General features: G+C 34.4%; 1 protein-coding gene across 1 annotated transcript in view; it reads right to left on the minus strand.

The window, feature by feature from the left end:
• The window catches only part of Cfap47 (cilia and flagella associated protein 47), a 210,187-nt gene that overhangs the window by 164,416 nt on the left and 19,442 nt on the right, over positions 1-26,329 (minus strand). Inside the window, exons 11-20 of the mRNA XM_021188546.2 lie at positions 25,932-26,081; positions 23,271-23,463; positions 23,083-23,179; positions 18,973-19,189; positions 18,439-18,680; positions 12,556-12,686; positions 9,801-9,923; positions 8,418-8,549; positions 6,516-6,593; positions 3,313-3,457 (exon numbers count right to left, since the gene is read on the minus strand). Coding sequence (XP_021044205.2) covers positions 3,313-3,457; positions 6,516-6,593; positions 8,418-8,549; positions 9,801-9,923; positions 12,556-12,686; positions 18,439-18,680; positions 18,973-19,189; positions 23,083-23,179; positions 23,271-23,463; positions 25,932-26,081 — 1,508 coding nt within the window. The remainder of the gene's footprint in view (positions 1-3,312; positions 3,458-6,515; positions 6,594-8,417; positions 8,550-9,800; positions 9,924-12,555; positions 12,687-18,438; positions 18,681-18,972; positions 19,190-23,082; positions 23,180-23,270; positions 23,464-25,931; positions 26,082-26,329) is intronic.

A 26,329-nucleotide genomic window follows, 5' to 3' on the forward strand; every position in this document is an offset into this window, starting at 1 on the left:
TAGACAAAGTACCCAAGGAGCTGTAGGGGGCTGCAACCCTGTAGGTGCATCAACAATATGAACTAACCAGTACCCCCTGAGCTTGAATCTCTAGCTGCATATGTAGCAGAAGATGGCCTAATTGGGAATCATTGGGAACATAGGCCCCTTGGTCTTGTAAACTTTTTATGACCCAGCACAGGGGAAGGCCAGGGCCGTGTGTAGGTAGGGGAGCAGGGGCGGAGGCAGGGGGGTATAGGGAATTTTCGGGATAGCATTTGAAATGTAAATAAAGAAAATAATAATTAAAAAATAATAATAGGGGCTGGTGAGATGGCACAGTGGGTAAGAACACCCGACTGCTCTTCCAAAGGTCCGGAGTTCAAATCCCAGCAACCACATGGTGGCTCATAACCATCTGTAACAAGATCTGACGCCCTCTCCTGGAGTGTCTGAAGACAGCTACAGTGTACTTACGTATAATAAATAAATAAAACTTAAAAAAAAAAGAAAAGAAAAGAAAAAAAATAATAATAATAAAAAAAAGAAGTCAGCCTGGTCTACAGAGTGAGTTCCAGGACAGTCAGGGCTAACACAGAGAAACCCTTGGAGAGCAGGGTGGGGGAGGGTATAAGGGGCTTTTGGGATAGCATTTGAAATGTAAATGAAGAAAATATCTTATAAAAATTGAAAAAAAAATGTTACTCTGTAAAAATTATTCAAAGGATCATGTTGGATCAAGAAGATGTCAAAGACATTTATATCATAAAATATTCGTAATAAAATAACTTTCAGAATAGTTTAAGAAAATGTGTTTTTACCAATTAACAAAATCAAGAAAATGATGTTTACTTTGTGCAGCCTGCTGCTGAGAAACACTGTTATTAGTAAAGAAAAGAAAAGAAGCTCTTAAAGTAGAGATATTCTTAACTGAGAAGAAAGATTTAAAAGCATGCATGCATTTGAAAAGATCAAGTAGGCTTTACCCCAGGGATGCAGGGAAGGTTCAATATATGGAAATTCATCAAAGTAACCCACTATATAAACAAACTCGAAGACAAGAAACCACATGATCCTCTCATTAGATGCTGAGAAAGCATTTGACAGAATCCAACAGTCCTTTATGAAGAAAGTCTTGGAATGATCAGGAACTCAAAGCCCCTACCTAAACATAATAAAAGCAATCTACAGCAAACAAGTAGCCAAAATCAAAGTAAATGGAGAGAAATTTGAAGCAATCCCACTAAAATCAGAGACTAGACAAGGCTGCCCACTTTCTCACTACCTATTCTATATAGTATTTGAAGTCCTAGCAAGAGTAACTAGACAACAAAAAGAGGTCAAAGGGATGCAAATTGGAAAGGAAGAAGTCAAAATATCACTATTTGCAGATGATATGATACTATATATATGTGACCCTAAAAAAATCCACCAGAGAACTCCTAAACCTGATAAACAACTTCAGCAAAGTGGTGGAATATAAAATTAACTCAAACAAATCAGTAGCCTTCCTCTACTCAAAGGTTAAACAGGTTAAAAAAGAAATTAGGAAAACAACAACCTTCACAATAGTCACAAACAACATAAAATATCTTGGTGTGACTCTAACCACACAAGTGAAAGATCTGTACAACAAAAATTTCAAGTCTCTGAAGAAAGAAATTGAAGAAGATATCAGAANNTGGAAAGATCTCCCATGCTCATGGATTGGCAGGATTAATATAGTAAAAATGGCCATCTTGCCAAAAGTAATCTACAGGTTCAAAATTCCAACGTAATTCTTCATAGAGTTAGTTCAAATTCATTTGGAATAACAAAAAGCCAGGAGAGGAGAGGAGAGGAGAGGAGAGGAGAGGAGAGGAGAGGAGAGAAGAGGAAAGAAGAGGAGAGGAAAGGAAAGAGAAGAGGAAAAGAGAAAAGGAAGGAAGCAAACAAACAAAGAAAAGGAGTAAAAATAAAGTCCACAAAGGTACCTTTATAACCTTGTTTTCAGGCTCCAACTACTAATCACACTAACACCCTTACTAGGACCTTTCTCTCATTCCTTCACATATACCCTTGTATATATTCTCTCAATTCCTTCGGTTGTATAGCAGGTATCAATGTCTACATTTTGTAACAACTGATTCTAGACTAGGTTTTCTCCAATATATACTCCTTTAACAACATGTGAGAAACTATCTTGCAATATCAATCATGTTACATGGTAATACCCAAATTTTTAATTTACCTCAACTACTGCTATAAGTAGTCACCGTTTGTCATCTAGATCTAATATGAATGAATCTTTCTTGGGTTTGCTCTATTTTGACTCCCCTAAAACAAGTTATTCAAGTTCACTTGCTATTTCCCCTGATAAAGTTCCACCATATAATGTACCAGCAAAACAGTCCAAATTAGGAGATAAGAGAAAGTCAAACATATATCCTTCCCCCTCGGAGCCTGAGTTGGAGTTCTGGCAACAGCTCCATTGCTTTGCCACTATATTACTTATTAGATGCCTCGTTGTCCATTATTTCATCTCCTGTTAGATCATGAATGTACTCTTTCCACTTGCTGTCTCAGGATTAGAGATAACAGCAGCTTCCAACAACTTTTTGTTTCTTTTAATACTGAGCTAGACTCTATACATAATTCATTTTCTAAACTATATTTAGTAAAATCCTCTGAATGATTTATGGTTGTCACTGAGATTCTGACACATAACCCTACTGTTCACTTCTTAAGAACATAGAAAATGGCTTAGTTACATTATAGAGTTAGTCTAATATTTAGGCTGCAAATGAGATTTATCAAATATTTATTGATTAAGAACTACCTAAGTTACTTAGAAGGACATGTTTCTGTAAGGGTTTAAATAACAGACATTCTATACTTTGTGAGACATAATTTCTGAATCAACTCTTCAATTCTGTCATTGTACCATGAAAGCAACCATAAACAATACGCAAGATTAAATAAAATTTGGCCCATGAGACTTAGTTTGGCAACTCCTGAAATAAAGGAATATAAGTTCATAAAGTAATCCAAAATAAACATGACTCCTGACACATAAGTAAACACAGAGAAAAGACTGGAAACAATTTTTAGAATATAAAATTAACAATGACATTTCTCTTATAGCATAAATAGTTATATACCTTATTTACAATTATGATGCCAATTAATATATCACTATATATCATATCATCAAAATATTCTAATACTATAATATATAAGGAAATAAAATCAAGAGAAATTTTAGACAATAAATTCCATTGTCATATGTTTTTGATTACTATACCTTAGACAATTTAAAACTACTTTGTTTTATGATACATATAAAATATATACCTGCATTTCCCTTAAAATCCATTGCAAAAAGTGGAAATTCTTTTAGGTTGAACTCCACTCTGGCACGTGTCACACCTCTGTTTTTTATTATAAATGGAATAATTCCTGTAGTCCCAACATAGGTACCGCTAAAATTAAATGTGTTCTAAAAATAAAAAGAATAATAATTAGAAAGTAGAATTATACTTACAAATAGGTATAGTCAGATTTATAGTTTTATATATATCAAGGAGATTAACTGCCAAAAATATCTCTCTAAAGTTTTATATTCCTCTTCCTCCATATCCTATATGTAAAATATCAAAACACAATAATCCTGCTCACTTCTTCAAACTCTTTACTAGATTATAGCTGCGTGATAATAATAGCTAGTTACTGTTACTTTGATTCTAAACTTTAAATTTCTCAAGTCATTCCCTTCAATAACTAAGTCACAAACTTCCTCTTATATCTGGCCTTCCTTCATTATCAGTAGGACAAGGTTCAATCTCACCAACAGTACTCATGAGGTTGCTCAAGTCTTTTAGTACCTCATAGTTTAGCCTCATTTTAGCCCCTTTCTCATCCCAACACTTAATATTTCAGTAAACTATGACCTCGCATTTCAAACTAAAACCAGATATTTTACCCTTGTGTCTCTTAATCCTGGTGTCTGCACTGCCAGGAAGACACTTCTCTACAATGTAATTGCCTGATAAAGTGGTGCTTCCATTAAAAGGTCAGATAAATTACACCATAGTAAGGATAACTTATTCCTTTACTAATTTGCCTTTTTTATGTCACAATATCTGTTCAAATAAATGATTACCCTAATGAAACACAACATTGATTTTCATATACATTCATACGAGCATGTGTTCTTGTGTGTGTTCATGTATAAATGAACATTGGGTGCTTAATGAGTGTATGTAAACTCTAGCTCATACACCAAGTACATGACTTTATCACAAACCTCTGTAAGGTATCTCATTATAGAATTATTATAAAATCAATTCCTTAGCAAAAGAAGCACACAGAACACTGAACGGACACAGTGGCTCAACTGAGGAATACTGAAGGGCTGAGAAGCACTTGAAAAAAAGTTCAACATCCTTAATCATCAGGGAAATGCAAATCAAAGCAACCCTGAGATTCCACCTCACATCAGTCAGAATGCCTAGGGTCAAAAATTCAAGTGACAGCAGATGCTGGCAAGGATGTGGAGAAAGAGGAACACTCCTCCATTGCTGGTGGGATTGCAAGTTTGTACAACCACTCTGGAAATCAGTCTGGCAGTTCCTCAGAAAATTGGACATAGTACTACGGGTGGATCCAGCAATATCTCTCCTGGGCATATATCCAGAAAATGTTCCAACTGGTAATAAAGACACATGCTCCACTATGTTCATAGCAGCCCTATTTATAGTAGCCAGAAGCCAGAAAGAACCCAGATGTCCCTCAACAGAGGAATGGATACACAAAATGTGGTACATTTACACAATGGAGTAGTACTCAGCTATTTAAAGCAATGAATTTATGAAATTCTTAGGCAAATGGATGTACCTGGAGGATATCATCCTGAGTGAGGTAACCCAATCACAAAAGAATTCACATAATATCCACTCACTGATAAGTGGATACTAGCCCAGAAACCTAGAATACTCAAGATACAATTTTCAAAACACAAGAAAATCAAGAAGAAGGAAGACCAACACGTGGATACTTCATTCCTCCCTAAAATAGTGAATAAATTACCCATGGAAGGAGTTGCAGAGGCAAAGATTGGAGCTAAGACAAAAGGATGAACCATCCAGAGACTGCCCCGCCCCTGGGAGTCCATCCCATCATCAGCCACCAAATGCAGACACTATTGCATATGCCAGCAAGATTTTGCTGAAAGGACCCTGATATAGCTGTCTCTTGTTAGGCTATGCCAGTGCCTGGCAAACACAGAAATGGATGCTCACAATCATCTATAGGATGGAACACAGGGCCCCCAATGGAGGAACTAGAGAAATTACCCAAGGAGCTGAAGGGGTCTGCAACCCTATAGGTCAAAAAACAATATAAACTAATCAGTACCCCCAGAGCTCATGTTTCTATCTGCATATATAGCAGAAGATGGCCTAGTTGACCATCATTGCAAAGAGAGGCCCCTGGGTATTGTAAACTTTATATGCCACATACAGGGGAACTCCAGGGCCAAGAAGTGAGAGTGAGTGGGCAGGGGAGCAGGGCAGGGGGAGGATATAGGGGACATTCAGGATAGCCTTTGAAATGTAAATGAAGAAAATATCTAATAAAATAATTTAAAAAAAGAAAAAGATGACAATGAAGAAACATAGGTGTGTGTGTGTGTGTGTGTGTGTGTGTGTGTGTGTGTGTCTGGGTGACTGTGTGTCTCTGCATGTATTTGTATGTGAAAGTGTGTCACAGTGTGTACATGCATTACCAATTGTAAAACAAATGTTATTTATGTATAGGTAATAATTTGAAAAACTGATATGAGTATCGTTCAGAAAAGTAAAATCAAGATTACAATGAGATATCTTTTTCAACTCATTAGATGAGCATTTTTTTTTATCATAATATAACTTGTGGAGCATTGAAATATGGAGAAATAAATAAAAGCAACATATTTTTGAAATTATCTTGTGAAAATAAACATAAAAACTACATCTCAAGAAGTCTTTGTACCCAGAATATATACATGTGACCTGCCATGATGACTGTGCTTACAATAACAAAAGCCAGAAATAACGAAAGGGAAGAACAATGGAATGAGGATCCTAATTATATATGTTTAAATATAGAGTATAGTTTCATACAACCTAAATAAATAGTGGATACACAATATTCATTTAAAATAACTCATCAAAAATTACAAACAATTCATAAATATTATAAAAACTCAAAACTAGGTCAATTACACCAACAGCTGATGTAGATATATACATATATATACATACACAGTAAAAGATGAGAACATAATGAAATCACTTTAACAGTAATGATAGCTTCTTTATGACTAAGTTCTGTGTTTTATTAATAAAAACTCAATATTCTGCTTTATTACTTACATTTATATCACATATATTAACTATTTATTATATGTAAAATTACTAGATATAAAATTATTTGTAGTCTTAGTTGATTGACTATGGATATAACTATAACAGTCAGAAAAGTCATAAATTCAGCAAACAAGCAAATGGCATACTCACTGGTAAGATTTCAACATCAGGAATTTCAACAGATCCACCAATCCTAAGATCTATGACATTTGCATGGTGAATAGCAACCTGATTTAAGAGAAATAGGAAATTTTGAATTTTGTAGAAATTGTATTAAATTATAAGCATATATAAATGAAAAATTACAGGTCACTAAATGCTACTTTGAAATTTAAATACAATTTAAATAAAAATTATATATGTCTGTATGTATGCTTACATGAATTGATACATAAAAATATATTCTGGCAGTTCTTACTACATTTCTTCTTTGGCAATATTGATGCTGCTTGGAAAACTGAGTGTAGATTGCATAGTTATTTAAATGCAAAATATTATGTATTTGATTAGACCTGACTATAATTCTATATAACATATTTCTCCTCGTCTAATTACAACAGATTATTCAAAAATAATTAAAGTATGGCTGAATGAAATATACTTTGTTCCACAGAAACTTATGAATGTACAAGGTAACTATGAAAACAGGTCAAATTGTTCTATGAGCTTACTATTGTACTTAATACATTATTTTCTTTTTAAATACCTGATATATTATGGCATAACTCTCTCAAGAACCCTAATTTCAAAATGAAGATAACTAAAGCTTAGAAAGGCCAATTTTTTCTTCTTTTGAGGTTCATAAATTTAAATTTCAACACAATTAAGCCTAAAGCATAGCCTACCCAAATACTGAACCTTCACCAAGAAAATTTATATAGTAAATAAGAATCAGCAACAATAACAAATATTCTAGATCCATGAGTGGTAAAACTCCATTTGAGTAGCTGTTGAAAGGAGTTTAAGATTAAGAGACTCTCAAAACAACATAGGCTACTGCCATTGCCTTTCATTCCCTCCAAAACCTTCAGGGTAAGATTCTATTATTGAAGATACCACACATTATAGTTATAGGAATAGAGGAATTCAGCTTGAACTGACTAGGATGCCTCCTCCCTGAGCACTAGTTTTCATAGTATTAGAAGTTGTTATACGAGTTGCTAAGGGAAAGAAACAATAGTAATGACTACAAACCACAATGATCTGCTTGGAAATGTATCTCCAATAGTTCAACAATATACTATTATATTAGGGTGACTGACTTAAGACCCACATAATGAAAGGAATTCATATCTGGTACTGGAAATCAAACCAACACAGAGAAGTCATAGACTCTCAAGGATAACCTACTATGGCCACTTTCCTAAACAAGTGCAATTTCTAACTGCACTCTAAATAAAAATGATCATGGCTGCCTAACTCCAATTCAAACATCTACAACACAACCCTTATACCTACAGCTCAAGGAAGACCATAGAAGATGAGAAAGATTGTAAGAGGCAGAAGATCAGAATGTCCACTGCTTCCCATAATTACAGTTTTCCTAATTTTCCTAACTAATGCCATGGGGGAAATTTATCTGTTTCTGTGAGAACAGGGAAGATTTGTCAAAACTCATAAGAGCCAAAAATCTTAAAATTTTATATAAAACTGCTTCATGCTGATTGGTATTCATTTCAACTTAATAAAAACCTTACCTATCAATTTGTTGAAAATATGTTTTTCAAAGACTGTTCCCCAAATTATCTAATTTTTATTAGATAATTTGGGCATGTTTAATATTTTTAGATCTCTAAAACCTACATGTTTAGAGTTAATTCAATTTCTTTATAAATGATAGCTTATTTTTTCACTGTTATAACTGTAAAACTCCATTAATCAGTAATGAAATAAATATATTTTAATCACAAATGTATGCAATAACTTTGTGATAACATGCTTATTATAAAGATTTATAAAATGTTAATACATGCACATGGACACACATAAATACATATACAAACATACATATACACAGAGAGACAGAATTACCAAATACATGAACAGACATACCTTTGCTCTTGTATCAAACTTTTCTGCTACAGAGGGTGTACAGGAGATATTAAGAACAGTTATTCCCCCAAATGGAATTATTCCTTCTGGTGGAACAATATTAATGGTAGACAAAAGGCTTTGATCACAAACCTGTAATCAAAAATTGGTTAAGATGCTACAGTGCCTTACAAAATAATAATATCAAAGGTTTTACAGGGAAGCATCTATAGTACTGCCTATACACAGGCAATTTTTGTAATATAACTTGACTATATTTAATAGACAAATCTTACAAATTACAACTAATTACTTTAATCTAGTCCATGTTGCTATTGTAACAGTCTTGTTTATAAAGAGAAAGGGAGAGGGAACTTATAGAGCCCACCTCCAGCAGGAAGATAGGATCAAGTGAGGGATCGGGTTGCCATCCCACAGTCACATTTCTGACCCATTCTTTCCTGTCTTTAAGAATTACAGGGATGGAAATGGAGAGGAGCCTGAAGAAATGAAGTTCCAGCAACAGGCCAAAAGTGGGATTCAGCTCAAGGGGAGGTCCCAAGGCCTGACACTGTTACTGAGGCTATGGAGCACTCAAAAAAGTGACTTATAATGACTGCCTTCCAAATGACCCAACAAGCAGCTGAAAGAGTCAGATGCAGATATTTCCACCCAACCAGTGGACAGAAGCTGCTGACCCCTGTTGTTGAATTAGGGAGACTGAAAGAAGCTGAGAAAAAGGGCGATCCTGTAGGAAGACCAACAGTCTCAATTAATCTGGATCCCCAAGATCTCTCAAACACGGGACCACCAAACAGATAGCATACATCCAGATGATATGAGGCCCCCAACACACATATAGTAGAGAACTTCTGGGTCTGTGTTCATTCAGAGATGATGCACCTAACCCTCAAGAGAGTAGAGGCCCCAGGGAGTTTATAGGTCAGGTGTGGTGGGGGTGGGTGTATCCATGTGGAGAAGAGGTGGGGTGGGTAGGAGACATGGGAAGTGGAGCAATCAGAGAATGGATGAGGGAGCAGGAATGGAATAAGGAATGTAAAAAATAAATTAAAAATAAAATTAAAAAAATAAAAGCATGCAATGAACTATGCAGTCTATCATTACTTAGTACTCATATTTAAAACACTTTTCACTTTTTTCTCTTAATGAAACCAAATGACACGAAGAGAAAATAGGGGAAAAACAAAACTTATAATTTTGGAAAGTAGAAGAACAAATTTTATAAAATATACTCAGGAAATCTACTAACGATAACTTGAACACTGACTTGTGTCCATCTATAAATAGTAAAGTATTAACACTCAACAATATATTTGGAACCAACAAATAGATTCAAATCATAATATGATCTGATCCAAGTAATAATCCTTAATTCTGCATTACCTTGAAATAAGCATGGTTTTGCCCTACATTGTGAAGAACGGCTTTCCTCCAAGTAGTTAAACCTTGAGAACAATTACTGAACAGAATTCTTGGCTCTAAAAAGGTGACTTTAGTGTGACCAACCTAGTTACAAAAGGAATGGACAAATTATCAAAAATAATAGCAAATCAAATAATTTCTTCCACAGACAAGCATAAATAACATTTACCTGTTCTACCATATATATGTATATATACATACATACATATATATATATATATATATATATATATATATATATATACATTTAATCCTATAAGTATATAACTGTTATTAATTTATCTAGTCTAGTCTGTTCATATCTTTAAAAGGTTTTAAGATGGACAAAGAAATAAAGCCCATTTTCTCATTGGGAAAGAGTATAAAGTAATGAAAGAAATGACAAAAATATGCCCCTACCATATAACTGGAAATATAGAATCATGAAGAATTTTAAAATATAACATGTTAGATTTTTCTGAATATTTAAAACAAAGAAAACTTAACACATCTCTTGAAGTGATAGTGGACAATAATTTACTGGTGGAATGCTTCCCTAGCATATGCGAATCCCTGGGTGTTATTCTGTCACAATACATACACACACACAAACACACACACACACACACACACACACACACACACACACACACACACACTAATTACTAAAAGGCCCTAAGAACTATTGCTTACCCAGTTACATATTTTGGTATTTAAAAGAATTCAAATGTCATCCAAATAAAGAGAACAAGTTATTAAAAATAAAATCGACTAGACATAATTCACTAGAAGCCGTCTTTCATTGAGCTTAATATGTACTTGGACAAATATTATCCCTAAATAAGAATGGGGGCATACTTCACTTTGATTGGTAAAATTACACAGGCCCAGGCATTTATCACTTCTGTTAAAAAAAAAAAAAAAAAAACTTAAATGGAATACTATTTTCAAATGTGGCCAAAATATATGTCTACAGTATTAAAGTGAAGTAATCAGGCATTGTGTGCAACCATAACATATTCTGTCCATGTACTATTGAGTTAAATGCATTTTACACTAGACTTAATGATATCTTTATAAAATATTGCTATTATATCAGGTTTTAATACATTCTTATAATTATTTGAAAAACATTTTTGAAACTGGAATAAGCTGTAAAACTAAGCTAAAACATAAGAAAAAAGGAAATCAGTTTTTACAAATATGTGATAATATTTAATTAACATTTTATTTATTTAAACAGTTTCTGTTTTTCCATTCTTCTTTCAGAGTTAACTTTAAAGCTTTCAGAGCTTTACCTGAAATGATCCATCTTATAGTCTAGCGGTCTAGGTTATTTCCTTGTCTAACTCACTAACGATTTCACAGTTTTTTTTTTTTTAATTTCATAGTCTATTTCATTCTTATTGAATAACGGGGTAGGGAACAGAGAAAACAAATTTTACTAGAAAGGGTAACATTAAAGCCTGGCTGTGAAGTCAATTTGGATCTGAAAATAAATTACAATTAAGCCATTCCTGGGATTTGTGAACTTGTAATAGTTATTTAAGCACCCTAGTGTTCCAATTTTTCATGTTATTACTACAACTATATTATATATGCTATAGATTATTATACAATAAATGCCTCAGGATTTTATAGGGATGAGCTAATAAGTAAACACCACTTGACACAGCACTTGGCACATAGTAATTACTCAATAAATAATATCTATTATTACTGCTAAACCTATACTATTAACACTACTCATTTTTAAGTTAGTTAAAAATACATAGAGGTAAAAAATACATATAGGTTGAATATATGAGCAACTGAGTACATTATTAAACTTGTTAGACACAGTTAGATCAGCATCACATCAATACTATGCATATCCTCACTGAGAGTTAAAATGAAAAAGAAGCATGTTAGCTAAACACTTGAAATACATATCCACATCATCCATGCAAGTTTGAAAAATAACAATATGCAAAATATATACAATGCTAGTAGGAGTCAGCTTATTTCAAGCTGATAACTGAGGAAAGACCCTAATGTGTTGACCGTGAATTCCAATCCCTAAAATTAGAGAGACGTTTATGTATAAACTACAAGCACCTTCATAAATGAAATACAATAGAACACTATGTCTAGAAAATATAGGTGGAATTCAGTGAAAGTGTACTAGTTATAATGACATTGGCTGGGATGTACAGGCAAAAATGCATTCTTGATGACCAAAACTCATATTGCTAGGGCATCCTGGCTTAAGAACTACCATGGAAATAAAGTTTATTAGGTCAAATCTTTCATTTTTATTGTAAGAAACTTTTTTGTTTCTTTTTTTCTTTGTAAGAAATATTTCATAGTAATAAAAAGCCTGGTTTCCTCTTATAAAAATCACATGATCTTTCCCATACCTAATTATTAACTGGAGTATTAGATTAACAGTATAATATAGTAGGAATATAATTTTCTCTACTGTGTTTTATGTTGTTTGTTAATGAAACAAGTTACTCTCAGTTGGCTCCCATAGTGGTATTACATGTTTACCAAGCCTCTGTCAAACTAGTGTTGTTACATAATGTTCTGGATACAGGGGGTTAGCTTTTACTCTTAGTGGGCAAGTGGCTCTACAAAATAAATAAAATAATTATTACATGAATTCTATTTTACATTTATATATAAGCCAAGATAACTATATATCCAGATAATCCAGATACTATAGATAAAAATCATATTGAAGAGAAATAATTACATGTGCAATACACTTCAGTGTCAAAGTATTTCCTCCAGTGACTTCTAGCAAAAGTTCTCCCTTGTCCGGAGAACTAAAACCTGGCTGCCAGGTGACTTCACATTCCAATGAGCAGTATGGATCAACAGTGCCTACAGAGAACAAGATAAAATAAGGCACTTAACATATATTTATTATTTATTTTTTTGAAACATTCAGGATAACAGCTGATTTAAAGATAAATTGGCATTATAAATCAAATTAAAACTAAATTTAAATAAAGAGAAATTATAAGTGAGGCATTATTAAATAAGCACAGTCCTAACAGATTTCAAAAAAAAAAACAAAAACAAAAAACAAAAATCAAAATATAAATTGGTTTTCCTAGTAGATAAACAAAATGTATATCAAAATATACCAAAGTTTGAAAAACATCAGAAAAAAATTTTATGGTAATAAACATTAGGACTAGAGAAACACAGACAATATAAACTCATCTGTGAATCCTGACAAAATCACCTCCTCTAACTTGTGAATGTTCTGCTTTCAGATGGAAGAATTAATATTATGACTTTTAATCTAGAGATTAACTTCTGATGAAACTAAAATGAATAAAGATATCTCTGTATTTCAAATGTACTGAGAGACCATGTAATACCAGAAAAATGAGGTGTAAAATGGTGGCTATCTTTAAATTTACAATTTTAAAAGGAAATGATGCATAAAAGAGCAAAAGAGATGAGGGAACTCTGAAGTATCCCAAGAAAATAGAGGAACTTCATTTCATGCATTTGAGTTTTGACATGAAGGATGAATGAGCATGAATATTGGCAGATTGCAAAATGTGAGGGTGACATAAAGTGACCAAAGAAAATGATTCAGTAAAAAAATACCAGCAAACAATACCTGATGGGAGGTTATTCCTCGGGAAGAAAGAAGCTTCTGAAATTTGGGGACACAGGACACTAAATGGAAGACATGAGTGACCATTACAAACAAGTTTTGCTTAGGGTTAGTTTGACTTGCATGTAGGGCAAGGTTTTCTATCTTTAAAAAAATGAAGCAATAGAATGCTGACCTCTGATTTTGCAATGGCCATACAGTGAGATCAACACTCAATCATGGAATGGACATGGTATAAGATGATCAGAAACTACCAAGTGACATACTTTCAATATTCTTAGATGCTAATTCTGTACTATGAACAGTAATTGATAAATTAAAGAGAGCTGACTAGAGAAGTTTGTTGTCTACAGTTCTGTCAAGACCACACTGACTGAAAGCAACTAAAAATCCTGATATAGATCATTAAAGAGACAGACATTTGTTCTGGAAGTCTACAGCCCATTGGAATTAAGCAATGGATGGGAATGGTTGTGATGAGAAGTAAGAAAGAAGATTCAATGATACAAAACAGTGACAGGAGGTGATAATTAAAAAGGATTAGCAATTCATGTTGATGAGTCTGTATGAAGAGAATTTCTGCCTCCAATCAGCACAATTAAGCTTCTAAGAATATTGTGCATATTAGGGAATAAAGAAAGAAGTCTTATGCATGGCTAAAGTAAGTCTGGATTTGGTAGAACAGGTACTGCATATAATTAAGTGTTAAAAACCCCCATGAAGACCAGGCTGCACACCTGCTCTATATGTCTTGGGGGTGGGGGGGTGGGGGAAGAGGCTAGAGTCCAGCCAATGCTCTCTGGATAGTGGTTCAGTATCTGGGAGCCCCCAAGGGGCCAGGTTAGTTGGCTCTGTTGTCCTCCTGTGTAAGAGATAGGGATCTCTTGGGTTCCTCAAACCTTCTGTAAACTCTTATACAAGACTCCCTATGCTCCATCTAATGTTTGGCTGTGGGTCTTGGTATCCGTTTCCATCTGCTGCTGTGTGGAGCCTCTCAGAGGATAGCCAAGCTAGACTCCTTTTCTACAAGTATAAGAGAGTATCATTAACAGTGTCAGGGATTGGTTCTTCCTCATGAGATGGGCTTGAGTTTGGTCGGCCATTTCCTCTCTCTCTGCTCCATCTTGGTCCCTGCACATCTTGCAGGCAGGACACATTATGGGTCGGAGGTTTTGTGGGTGGGTTGCTGTCCTTATCCCTCCACTGAGAGTTCTGACTGGAGATAGAAGGTAGCCACTTCAGGCTCCATACCTCTCACTGCTAGAGGTCTCAACCAGAGTTACCCTGGCCCAGTTCTATGTCTCCTGCTCATCCCATAGGCACATGCCCCTCCCCAGTCAATTTCCATTATCTTTCTCCATTGCTCTTCCTACACCTGATACCCTGCACTGATTGAGTTACCAATCTCCACACCACAACTAGTTCCCTTCCTCCATCTACTTCCAATATCTATTTTATTTCCACTTCTCAGAAAGATTCAAGCTTCCTCCATTAGCTCCAGAGTCAGGTGGGGTGGGGGTGGGGGCATCCATATAGATAGAGGGGGTTGGGGAGGAGGTATGGGATGTGGAACAGAGGGTGGATGGGGGCATAAAATATGGAGTGTAAATAAATAAATAAATAAATTTATAAAAAAATCTTTTTATTATATGATTTGAGGCATAACAATTTACATTCTAAATAACAATTGCTCATAAACTATAACTAAAGAGATTGAGGAGAAAAGTATGGAAGGAAGGAAAATAAGGAAAAAGGTAGGAAGCAAGGAATAGAAAATAGAAATAAATACCAAGTTATGTGATAAACTGGTCATATTCTCAGGATGCTTTCAAATGAAAAAAAAATAGTACAAGAGTAAGATTTTTTTTCACAACACTCACTGATAAATGGACATTAACCAAAAAGTACAGAATACCTAAGATAGACCCCACAAACCATAGGATTTTAAACAAGAAGGAAGGCCCTAGTAAGCATGCTTCAATCCCACTTAGAAGGGAGAACAAAATAATCTGGGAAGACAGAGGAAGGGAGGGCCTGGGTGACAGTGGAGAGAGGGAGAAAAAAAAGGGGGCCAGAATCAGGTTCGGATGGAGATAGAAGAGAAGCCTAAAAGGTCAGGTGAATGAATGGCAATATGTAGCTGCCATTGGTGGGGTTGAGGAGAACCTCTAGAAAGCCCCAGAGACCTGGAATGGGGGAGGTTCCCAGAATTCAATGGAGTGACCTCAGTTGAAATGCTTAACAGTGGGGAGATGGAACTTGAAGGTACTACCTCCAGTAGCCAGACAGGATTCCCTGGGAAGGAATGGAGACACCTCTAGCTGCATATGTAGCAGAAGATGGCCTAATCGGCCATCACTGGGAAGAGAGGCCCCTTGGTCTTGCAAACTTTATATGACCCAGCACAGGGGNCTTGGTCTTGCAAACTTTATATGACCCAGCACAGGGGAAGGCCAGGGCCAAGTAGTGGGAGTGGGTGGGTAGGGGAGCAGGGGCGGGGGGGGGGATATAAGGAACTTTCGGGATAGCATTTGAAATGTAAATAAAGAAAATAATAATAATAATAATAATAATAATAATAATAATAATAATAATGAAAAAGAAAAAAAATTTTGAACCAAAATTGTTCCTGTTTAAAAGAAATGCAGGGACAAAAATGGAGCAGAGACTGAAGAGCTGACCAGTGACCAAACCAACTTGGGATCTGTCCCATGGGCAACCAAACCCTGACACTATTACTGATGCTATGTTATGCTTGCAGACAGTAACCTAGCATGGCTGTCCACTGAGAGGCTCTACCAGCAGCTAGCTGAGAGGGATGCAGATACTAACAGCCAACCATTGGACTGAGGTAGGGGGAACTCCTATGGAAGAGTTAGGGAAAGGATTGAAAGAGATGAAGGGGAGGGTGACCCCATAGGAAGACCAACAATGTCAACTAACCCAGACCCCTGAGAGCTCCCAGAGACTAAGCCACCAAACAAAGAGCATACAAAGGCTGGTCCTCAACTCCTGGCACATAAGTAGCAGAAACCTGTCTTGTCTATCCTCTGTGGAAGAGGATGTGCCTAATCCTGTAGAGACCTGATATGCCAGGGTTGGGGGATGCCCTGTAGGGGGGCACTTTCTCAGAGGTGAAGGGGAAAGGGGATGTAGAGAGGCATTCTGTAAGGACTGGGAGGTTGGCAACATTTGAGATGTAAATAAATAAAATAATTAATTAATAAAATAAAATACAAAGTTTTTTTTTTCACAATCATGTACCTATCCATTTATTGTTGTACCATCCTCTGTGAATCATTATAGTTTTCTATACATTTAATGTTAAATATTTATCTTATATTTATAAGTGGGTACCTAAGTATATGTATGTGTGCCACATGCATGAGATAGTCTTCAGAGATGAGAAGAGGACATCAGACCCTCTTGAACCAGAATTATAGACAGCTGATCAACTGAATAGCTACTAGGAACCAAACAAACCTGGAGAGTCTGTAAGAGCAGCAAGCACCCTTAACTACTGAGCCCTCTCACTGGCCTCTGGTACACATGTTCATTTTATAGGTGTGGAAAGTAGTACACACAAAAAAAAATTCCTCATGATAAAATAAGTGATGAGTTGAGAAGCTAAGATCAGCTTCAATCTTTATTTTACTTGACACTTTTGTCATACTGTGCTTTAGCTTGTTAAAAACCCCACAGTAAGAGCCAGGCATGGTGGTGCACGCGTTTAATCCCAGCACTCGGGAGGCAGAGGCAGGCAGATTTCTGAGTTTGAGGCCAGCCCTGGTCTACAGAGTGAGTTCCAGGACAGCCAGAGCTATACAGAGAAACCCTGTCTCGAAAAAACAAAAAAACAAAAAACAAAAAAGAAAAAAACACCACAGTAAGTCAAAGAGATGCAAAGATTCAGATCTTTCCATCTCACTGTAAAAATATAAGAATATAAAATGAAAAGATAGTATTGGTCAACTGGTAACTAGCATTTTAATTCTTTAAATTATATCTTATGTCCTTAGAAGATCCTTACAGCACAATACAATGATGTTTGCCAATTACAATGTATTACTAGATAAAGCACACTTTAGAAGTTACTGAGTTTGTATAATAACAAATGTATTACATGAAACTAAGAGATTACACAAACAAAATTAAATGGATGGTTAACTAATTCAGGGGCTCATCAGAAACAGTAATTCAGATTTGCTTACAATAGTGTTCTTATTAATTGACAATCTTAAGTTTTTACATATATAATTGAATTTGTCAACAGTTATAATTAAATTAATTTAAAATGTAAGAAAATCAATGTCACTAAATCATCTTGTAATTATACTCCAATTATAAAAGTAATGACATTTTTCAGGAGTATTTGCAATGGTTAATGTTGCCATTCTTTAGATTGAGGGGCCCAGTTGTGTGATTAAACACCAAGCAAAGTAATAGTTTTGACAATATTCAGATGTGATGTGAATAAATTAGATTTAAAATACTTAACTGAAAAATACTGCATAAATTAAGTCATAGAATGTGCTAATTTGATATATGTTTATATTGTACGGATGTTTACAAAGGAAATGCATATTCAGCTTGTATTTAATATCAGTAGGTCTTTCTCAGTAATTTGACAGCCTTAAATGATTTAGAGCCTGTAAACTGAATCTTGCCATTGATCTGAATATGGTACTATCACTTATTCTCTGGGTATGTAGCCTCCCACTTTGTCTTGTAAACATCTGACTTGTTAAGTCACATAGTTAACCAAGACCTTATATCTCCATCTCTATTTCTTATTGTGTGTTTCCGTTAGAACCTCAAAACAGAATATTTATTTTTTAAGTCATATTTAGTCATATAAAAATGAATGCCCCTAATGATATTATCTATTTACATCCATGCTCTTACCATAAGTAGATGGTACATACTCAATAAATAGTTAATTCCTGAATATATAAATGAATAAATGAATTTCTAAATAAAACAAATCAAGTAAACTATTACCTTGGGCTGGACGAATAGTAAATGCAATTCCTCTCGGTGTAGTTACTGGTTTCCATCCAAATTGGGCAGGGCAATTGAGATGATTATATAGCCTAACTGTACCACGAAAACATGTTTTCAACAAGAAGGATTGTGGTCTCAACACAATCTCATTAGAAGATAACTCAAGTTTTACAGGCAGGATGTCAGCCATCACCAGTATGTGTCCACCAGGTATGTTATTAATTTTAAAGGTGAATGATCTGTAACAGAGTAGAAACTCCCAAATTTAACTAATAGCCTAATAGCACAGTATCTACTTATGATTACAAACTTCATACATATGCTATAGATTACCATACAATATTAATTCTGAAAATAATGGTGGATATAAATTAGATTGTCACTGAACCATAAAAGCATACAAGTGTACAAAGTGATGTATTTTACATACTTTCTATACTTTGGGAGAAAAAATAATCTGTTACAATTATTGAAATAAATTAATATATTATAAATAATTCTGATGAGCAGAAACTGAGAAATAAACCTTACTTCCAAAATTTTCCACTGGTGGAAGATTCAAATACCATCGAAATATATGTACTAGATGTAGGTGGGATCACATATGAAAATTGGTGGGTTTTCTGAAGTTCTTCCAAATCAACATCTAACTGGATCAATATATACATGGGCAGCATATTAACAATATGAAGTAGCTGAGTATTTGTAGATTTCACACAAATATTACCAAAATTAAGGACAGACGGTCCTGAAATAATCAAAGTAAAATTAACACAAAAATATTTAGTACAATATCACAAAGCCACTTAGCATATCAGATAAGATTAGCTGTACATTTATCTAGCTGATGATAGTTTCATGCATAGAGACTATTACTTCATGTTCAATGTGAATATATTTTAGTATGGAAATTTTATGGTAAAATAAGCACAATGAAATTCCAACCATCACTTTGACCTGCAACTTTTCACCAATGTCTACTTCTATAAATACACTTATTTTATTCAACAATATGCAATTCATAAAAAAATAGTAATTTTCAACACATGATTAATTACTTCCCTAAAGGTTCCCCTTTAAATGCCAAAGGCTTTTGCTGTAATAATCTTTATAATTATATATATCTCATTTTTATTTTGAGACAAGATTGAACTATGTAACCAAGTCCAACTTTGAATTCATGATGCTCTGGTTTGTGGATCTACTCTTCATATGCATCATCACCCTACATTGTTTTCAATCTGCTAACTGTAATAGTTTTTCATAAATAATATACTGGCTATATTTAAATATTCAATATAGTAACATACATGCACAAACTTTGAATACTGACCAATCCAAAACATCCTCTTGTACGTCATTACCTTTATTCCCTCTCACTAGTCCCAAAGTATTTTTAAAAAATCATATTAATTGTTATACACCAGTTTCCTTTCTAGAGTTTCTTTAAATTACATTTATTTATTTGTTCATTCATTCATTCACTTTTTTGTGTGTTTGTGTGTCTCTTTGTGTGTATGTATAAAGAGATATGGGTATGGCACAGCATATGTGTGAAAGTCAGAGGACAAATCAAAGTAATTTTTCTTAATCATAAGAATTCTGAGAATCAGCCAGACAGTAGTGGTGCACGCCTTTAATCCCAGCACTTGGGAGGCAGAGGCAGGTGGATTTCTGAGTTCGAGGCCAGCCTGGTCTACAGAGTGAGTTCCAGGACAGCCAGGGCTACACAGAGAAACCCTTTCACGAAAAACCCAAAAAAAAAAAAAAAAAGAATTCTGAGAATCAACTTCAGGTCTTCAGGCTTAAGAGCAAGCATATTTACTCACTAAGCCATCCCACTGATGCCCACTTTCCATAGTTTTACATGAATATAATCATCTGGTATATAACAAATTTGCATGGTTTCTTTCTCATAGTGAATTTTTGAAGCATTCATCCATTTTTAAAATAAATATTTTATTCTTCTATATTACTGAGTAGTGTTGTGTGATGTTTAGTTTCAACTGGCAACTTGACCCAGTCTACAATAACCTAAAGAAAGAGTCTTAATGAATGACAGTTTGTGTAGACAAGATCAGTTTGTGGGCATGTCTGTGGAAAATTACATTGATTACCTAAGATGGTATGAGACAACCTAACCCACTATGGGTGAAACCATACATGAATTTGAAGTTGTAGAATGGATAAGAGTGGGAAAGTAAGCTGAGCACTAATGCATGTATTCAATCATTTCGCTCTGTTCTTCACTGTGGATAAGATATGGCTAGCTGTCCTGTGCCCCTGTCATGCTGTATCCTATAATTTTGAGTTAAATAGATATTTCTCCCCTAGGTTGTTTTTGTCAGGTATTTTAATCACAACAACCAAAATAAAACTAGAACAAATGCCCTTTATGCATGTATCTTAATTTTGTTCATTTATTCACCTCTAAATTGATATTTAGTTTCTACTTATTAGCTGTTTTTAAAAAGTTACTATGCACATTTGATAGCAAGTGTTGATTTGAGTATACAACTTCATTTCTTTTGGATAAATATCTAGGAATAGAATAGAAGAATGATATGGCTGGGTTGTGTATTGATATATAAGGAGAAAACAAACTATTTAAAACAGTTGTATTCTCACTAGTAGTATACAACATAAGAGTCCCAGGTTCTTTGGGTCATTGAGAAAAAAATTAAATAATGAGGTTTTTGTCTTAGGGTTTCCATTTCTGTGAAGAGACACTATGAGCAAGGCAACTGGGACAACATTTAACTGACACTAGCTTACAGTTTCAGAGGTTCAGTCCATTATCATCCTGGCAGGAAGACATGGCACTGGCTGGAGAAGGAGCTGAGAGTTCTGTATCTTGTTCTGAAGCAGCCAAGAGACTATCTGCCAGGCAGCTAGGAGGATGATCTCAAAGCCTTCCCCCATAGTGATATACTTCTTTCAACAAGGTAACACCTATTCCAAAGGCCATAATCCCTAATAGTGCCACTTCCTGGAACAAGCATATTCAAGCCACCAAACTTTGCTTTCATGGTTTACTTTTATCTATCTAATAAATTATAGTAGTATCTCATTTTGGTTTAATTTTTGTATGCATCTAAAATCCAACAATGTCTATTTTAATATGTGAGCACAACAATTATGGATTTTCTTGAATGATTTATCAAATTTTCAGCCTATTTGTTAACCTTTAGTTGTTTTCTTAAGTTTTATTATGTTTCCTCGTTAAAACTAAACTTTCAGATGTACAATTTATAACAATTCATTTCAGTTAATGGTTGTTTTTTATTCCCCTACCAGTATCTTTACAGAAAAAGCAAAATTAGTTAGCATTGATTAATATCTGATTTTTAGATGTTTTGTCAATTATGCTTTTATTTTCAAAACTAAAACATTTTATTTTCCCAAAGTTAATGATATTTTCATATAAATAGATACATATGCCTCTACAAATATATGGTTTGTGATCCATTTCTACCTGTTTCTTAAAGATAAAACTGACAGCATTTGTACATGTTTATACCATGCGGCATGTTTTCAAATACACGTGCACTATGAAAGGATTAAATTAACCAAATTGAAATATCTGTCACTTCACACAGTCAATTTTATGGTGCAAACATTTGTACCTTATCACCACTGATTTTCAATTCCATAAATTTTTGTCACAATGCTGAACAATAGCTCTCCAAAACTTATACCTAAATGAAGCTTTGCATCTTTTGACAATCCCTATTTAGTCCTCTACCTCATACAAACTAACAACTATATTATTCTTTGCTTTATAGACCCAAGTGATTCTTTTAGTTCCATAAAACACAAGATAATGCGGCATTTGTCTTGGTATGCCTAATTTATTTCAGTGTCTTTCACATTGGATTCCTTTAGCAAAAATTTCAGAATTTCCTTTTAAGCATAATAATATTCTATTTTATCAATATATCACATTTTGTTATTTTTAACTACATATTTTATCCTATGGGATATGTTTATTTATGTCTATATTGTGGAATAGTAAATAATGGTAATTAACATATGTATCACCTCATGAACTTGACAGGTGTTTAATAAAAGGGTCAAAACTCTACTCTCAGCAATGTTCATATATGCATTAGCTTTTTAATTATAACTACCATGTTGTACAATAGATCTTGATGACAAGAATACCTATAAGCTGGGGTTGGAGATTGCTGCTGAGGCAATCTTTCTTGGTCTAAATCTAGGACTAGTATCAGCTAGCCGCCACCTGAACACAGAGCTATCACTTATCCACCTATGGATCCTCATGTGTCTTTAATTCAAATAGAGGTTTACAACTTAGGAAGTGAAGGCAAAAGCTCTAACAATGGCACATCTGCCCAAGAACCATTGCATAATTACTGTTATGTGGTAAAATGAGCCATGGTCTTTCTATTCTACCATTTTAATGCAATCTGCTTTTGAGAGGCAGGGAGAATACAAATAAAATCGTGTGAGTAGAGATATGAGTAGGATCTACAAGGAACTGGTGAGGGGGCTGTGATCAAATATATTGCACAAAAAATAGTAAAATCAATACACACACACACACACACACACACACACACAAATCAACCAACCAACCAACAAACAAAAAGACCATAGCAGATTTATCCATAATCTTACCAACAATTACTTGATGAATTTGCTTTGGTGTCAAAACTTTGCTGCAGTCGTGTTTTTCTTGGTGAGTGGTTGGCTTCGATTTAAGCCCTCCTGTGATCTGTTTTTCCAAAATTAATTATTCAATATTAGTAAGAGACATTTGCAGAATTCTCATGATGTGAAATCAAAATGAAAACCATTGTACATGCCTTTCTCTGGAGAGATTCTGACTCTTTAGATGCTATTTTCTTGGTGCTTAACAGTCTGTTAGCTTTGAGAGAAGAAGCTTTTAAGGATGGAGGTATTTCCTCTTCTATTTCTGATTGAGATAGTAATGGTGACCTTAGACCAGATGATGGCAGCATGCCAATATCTACTTCATTAACTAGCAACTTCCGTTCCCTATTTTAAAAAATGATGATGATATGATATTATTCATTACTAATTACATATTATACATTATTATAATTACCATTATTAACAATAATATCATCAATAACAATAATAATAATGAGTAATTGAGGAAGTTCTTCAGAAAATACAGTAGTAAGTACAAATATCCTCCATGGGAAACCTTATAACCTAATCTATATCTATTTACCTGAATTGGTATACTAATCTGCAGGAGGTTTTCCTCCACTGTATGGCCTCAACTCTTCTTAAAGACCTCACAGAGGAAGTTATAGCCAAACATATATCTTTGTCACACTCAAAGGGCAGATGACAACCACTGAGTGGTTTGGAGTAAAGTAAAATGTATCATTGGTTCAAGATGGAAACAATGATAGATGTCATTTATGTTCAAAAGAATCTTGCCATCAGACTAAGTACACACTTGGTCTGAAATACATTAAGTCTTCCCCTGATGTATGTACTCTGATTCCAACATCCTACACAGCATTGTCTTGGCAATATGAGTTTGCTGACAGGACCCTGATACAGCTGTCTCGTGTGAGGCTAGGCCAGTGCTTGGCAAATACAGAAGTGGATGCTCATAGTCATTTATTGGATGGAACACAGGGCCCCCAATGGAGGAACTAGAGAAAGTACCCAAGGAGCTGAAGGGGTCTGCAACCCTACAGGTGTAACAACAATATGAACTAACCAGCACCCCCAGAGCTCGTATCTCTAGCTGCATATGTAGCAGAAGATGGCCTAATCGGCCATCATTGGGAAGAGAGGCCGCTTGGTCTTGCAAACTTTATATGCCCCAGTACAGAGGAATGCCAGGGCCAGGAAGTGGGAGTGGATGGGTAGGGGAGCAGGGCAGGGGGACTTTCGGGATAGCATTTGAAATGTAAATGAAGAAAATATCTAATAAAAATTGAAAAAAAAGAAAAAGAAGAAAAAAAGAAAAAATCTAATTCAAAAATATTTTTAAATAATAAATAAATTGAACGTCTAAATTTAAAAAAAAAAACGAAATATACTTTTAGTGAATGACATGCAAAAGAATCCCTGCCTCAGGATCTGCCTCTAGAAAAAAACTACCTAAGACAACTCAAAATAAAAAGCAAAAGTTACTGCAGCTAAAGTAGTTAAATGTTTTGCTTTTAGAATATATTAAAATCTTACTAAAGCAACTCAAAAGTAAAACAAATCTAAGGCATAGTGAAATAAACCTGATAGTAACATGACAATTAAAATGTGAATTATAATAATCTATACAAAATAATAAAATGGACATCAGATTTAAAGTTAAGACAAAGACATACAAAATCGTACTGATTATAAGTAATAGATTTTTGGATTTCTTCATAAAACACTGAAACCACAGACAAATCCGAATTTTTTTCAAGCAAAGAAGCTTCTACAAAGCAAAGGATAAAAGGTAGAAATAACCTTTGCAACAAAAATGACAGGCAAATTATTCATTTGAAAAGAGATTTATCCAGAATACACAGACAACAACAACAACAACAAAAAACCTCAATAACATCTCTTCAATAATCAAATTAAACTCTGTACAAATTTGATAAATGCATACTTCTTAAAGAAAATAGAGTTGGGTGTGGTGGTGCACGACTTTAATCCCAGCACGCGCGAGGCGGAGGCAGGCGAATTTCTGAGTTCGAGGCTAGCCTGGTCTACAGAGTGAGTTCCAGGACAGCCAGAGCTACATAGAGAAACCCTGTCTAGAAAAACCAAAAAAAAAAAAAAAAAAAGAAAGAAAGAAAGAAAAAGAAAAAAGAAAAAAGAAAAATAAAATAAGATGACCCAGAAAAATTTACCTTATAAAGCTCAGTGCCTTCAGTCATGAGAAAAACAAGAATCAAAATGTCATTGAGACTATTACCTCATGTTATTAAAATGAGTATTATTAAAATGCCAAAACAAATGTTAAAAGGATGTAGAGAAATGCAAATCCAAAAACATTTACTGGGGGTTACATACAGCCACCATGGAAATTGATATGGAAAAACTCAAAGCTCCAAAACCAAAGTAATGACAAGGAAATTAAGAATCCCTTACCTTGATCTAACCCAAATACCTTGTATATGTGTCCTGAAATGTCTGAATATACTTCATAAATATCTTCAAATATTACATTGATCAAAAGTTATAAAACTGTTATGATGACAATAACAAATACCCTGATTTGATCATTATATTCAATTATTATACTGTAATCCACAAATTTATGAGTCTTGAGGTCCCAGGGAGTGGGGAGATCTGGTGGGGTGGGGTAGTAGGGACATCCTCTTGGAGACAAGGGAGGAAGAATGGGATGAGGAGCTGTCAGAGTGTGGACTGGGAGGGGAATAATGACTCAACTCTAAAAAAACATAAAGAATAATATAATAACATTTTTACAGAAGAAGAAAACCAAATCTGGTCTTTAGGCACAATGTTTGAAGAACTATCTTTACCTCTCTTCTTTACGTAGGCGTATAATTCTTAAATTGTTAATATAGTTTGTATAGTAATCTCGATGTGCTTTTCTTTCCAGTTTTTCCAAATCAGTATATTCATAATCAGGATCTGTATAATCATACCTTGGCATCTTTGTGAAAATTGTTCTACAAGATAAACAAGGTATCATGTTAAAATGCCCACATAAACCTGTTCAATCAAGATTTAGCAAATACATCTTAGTCATTTTAAATGTCAAGTGAAAGGCATTAAATAGTGAATTAGGACAAACTGCATATTCTGTGAAATATGAAGGCATCACTGCATGTAGATCTCAAGTGAGGATAAGATATAACCATATGTATGTGTTATATATATATATATATATATATATATATATATATATATATATATA

This window comes from Mus pahari, chromosome X (assembly GCF_900095145.1).
Source record: "Mus pahari chromosome X, PAHARI_EIJ_v1.1, whole genome shotgun sequence".
NCBI classification, from domain to species: domain Eukaryota; kingdom Metazoa; phylum Chordata; class Mammalia; order Rodentia; family Muridae; genus Mus; species Mus pahari.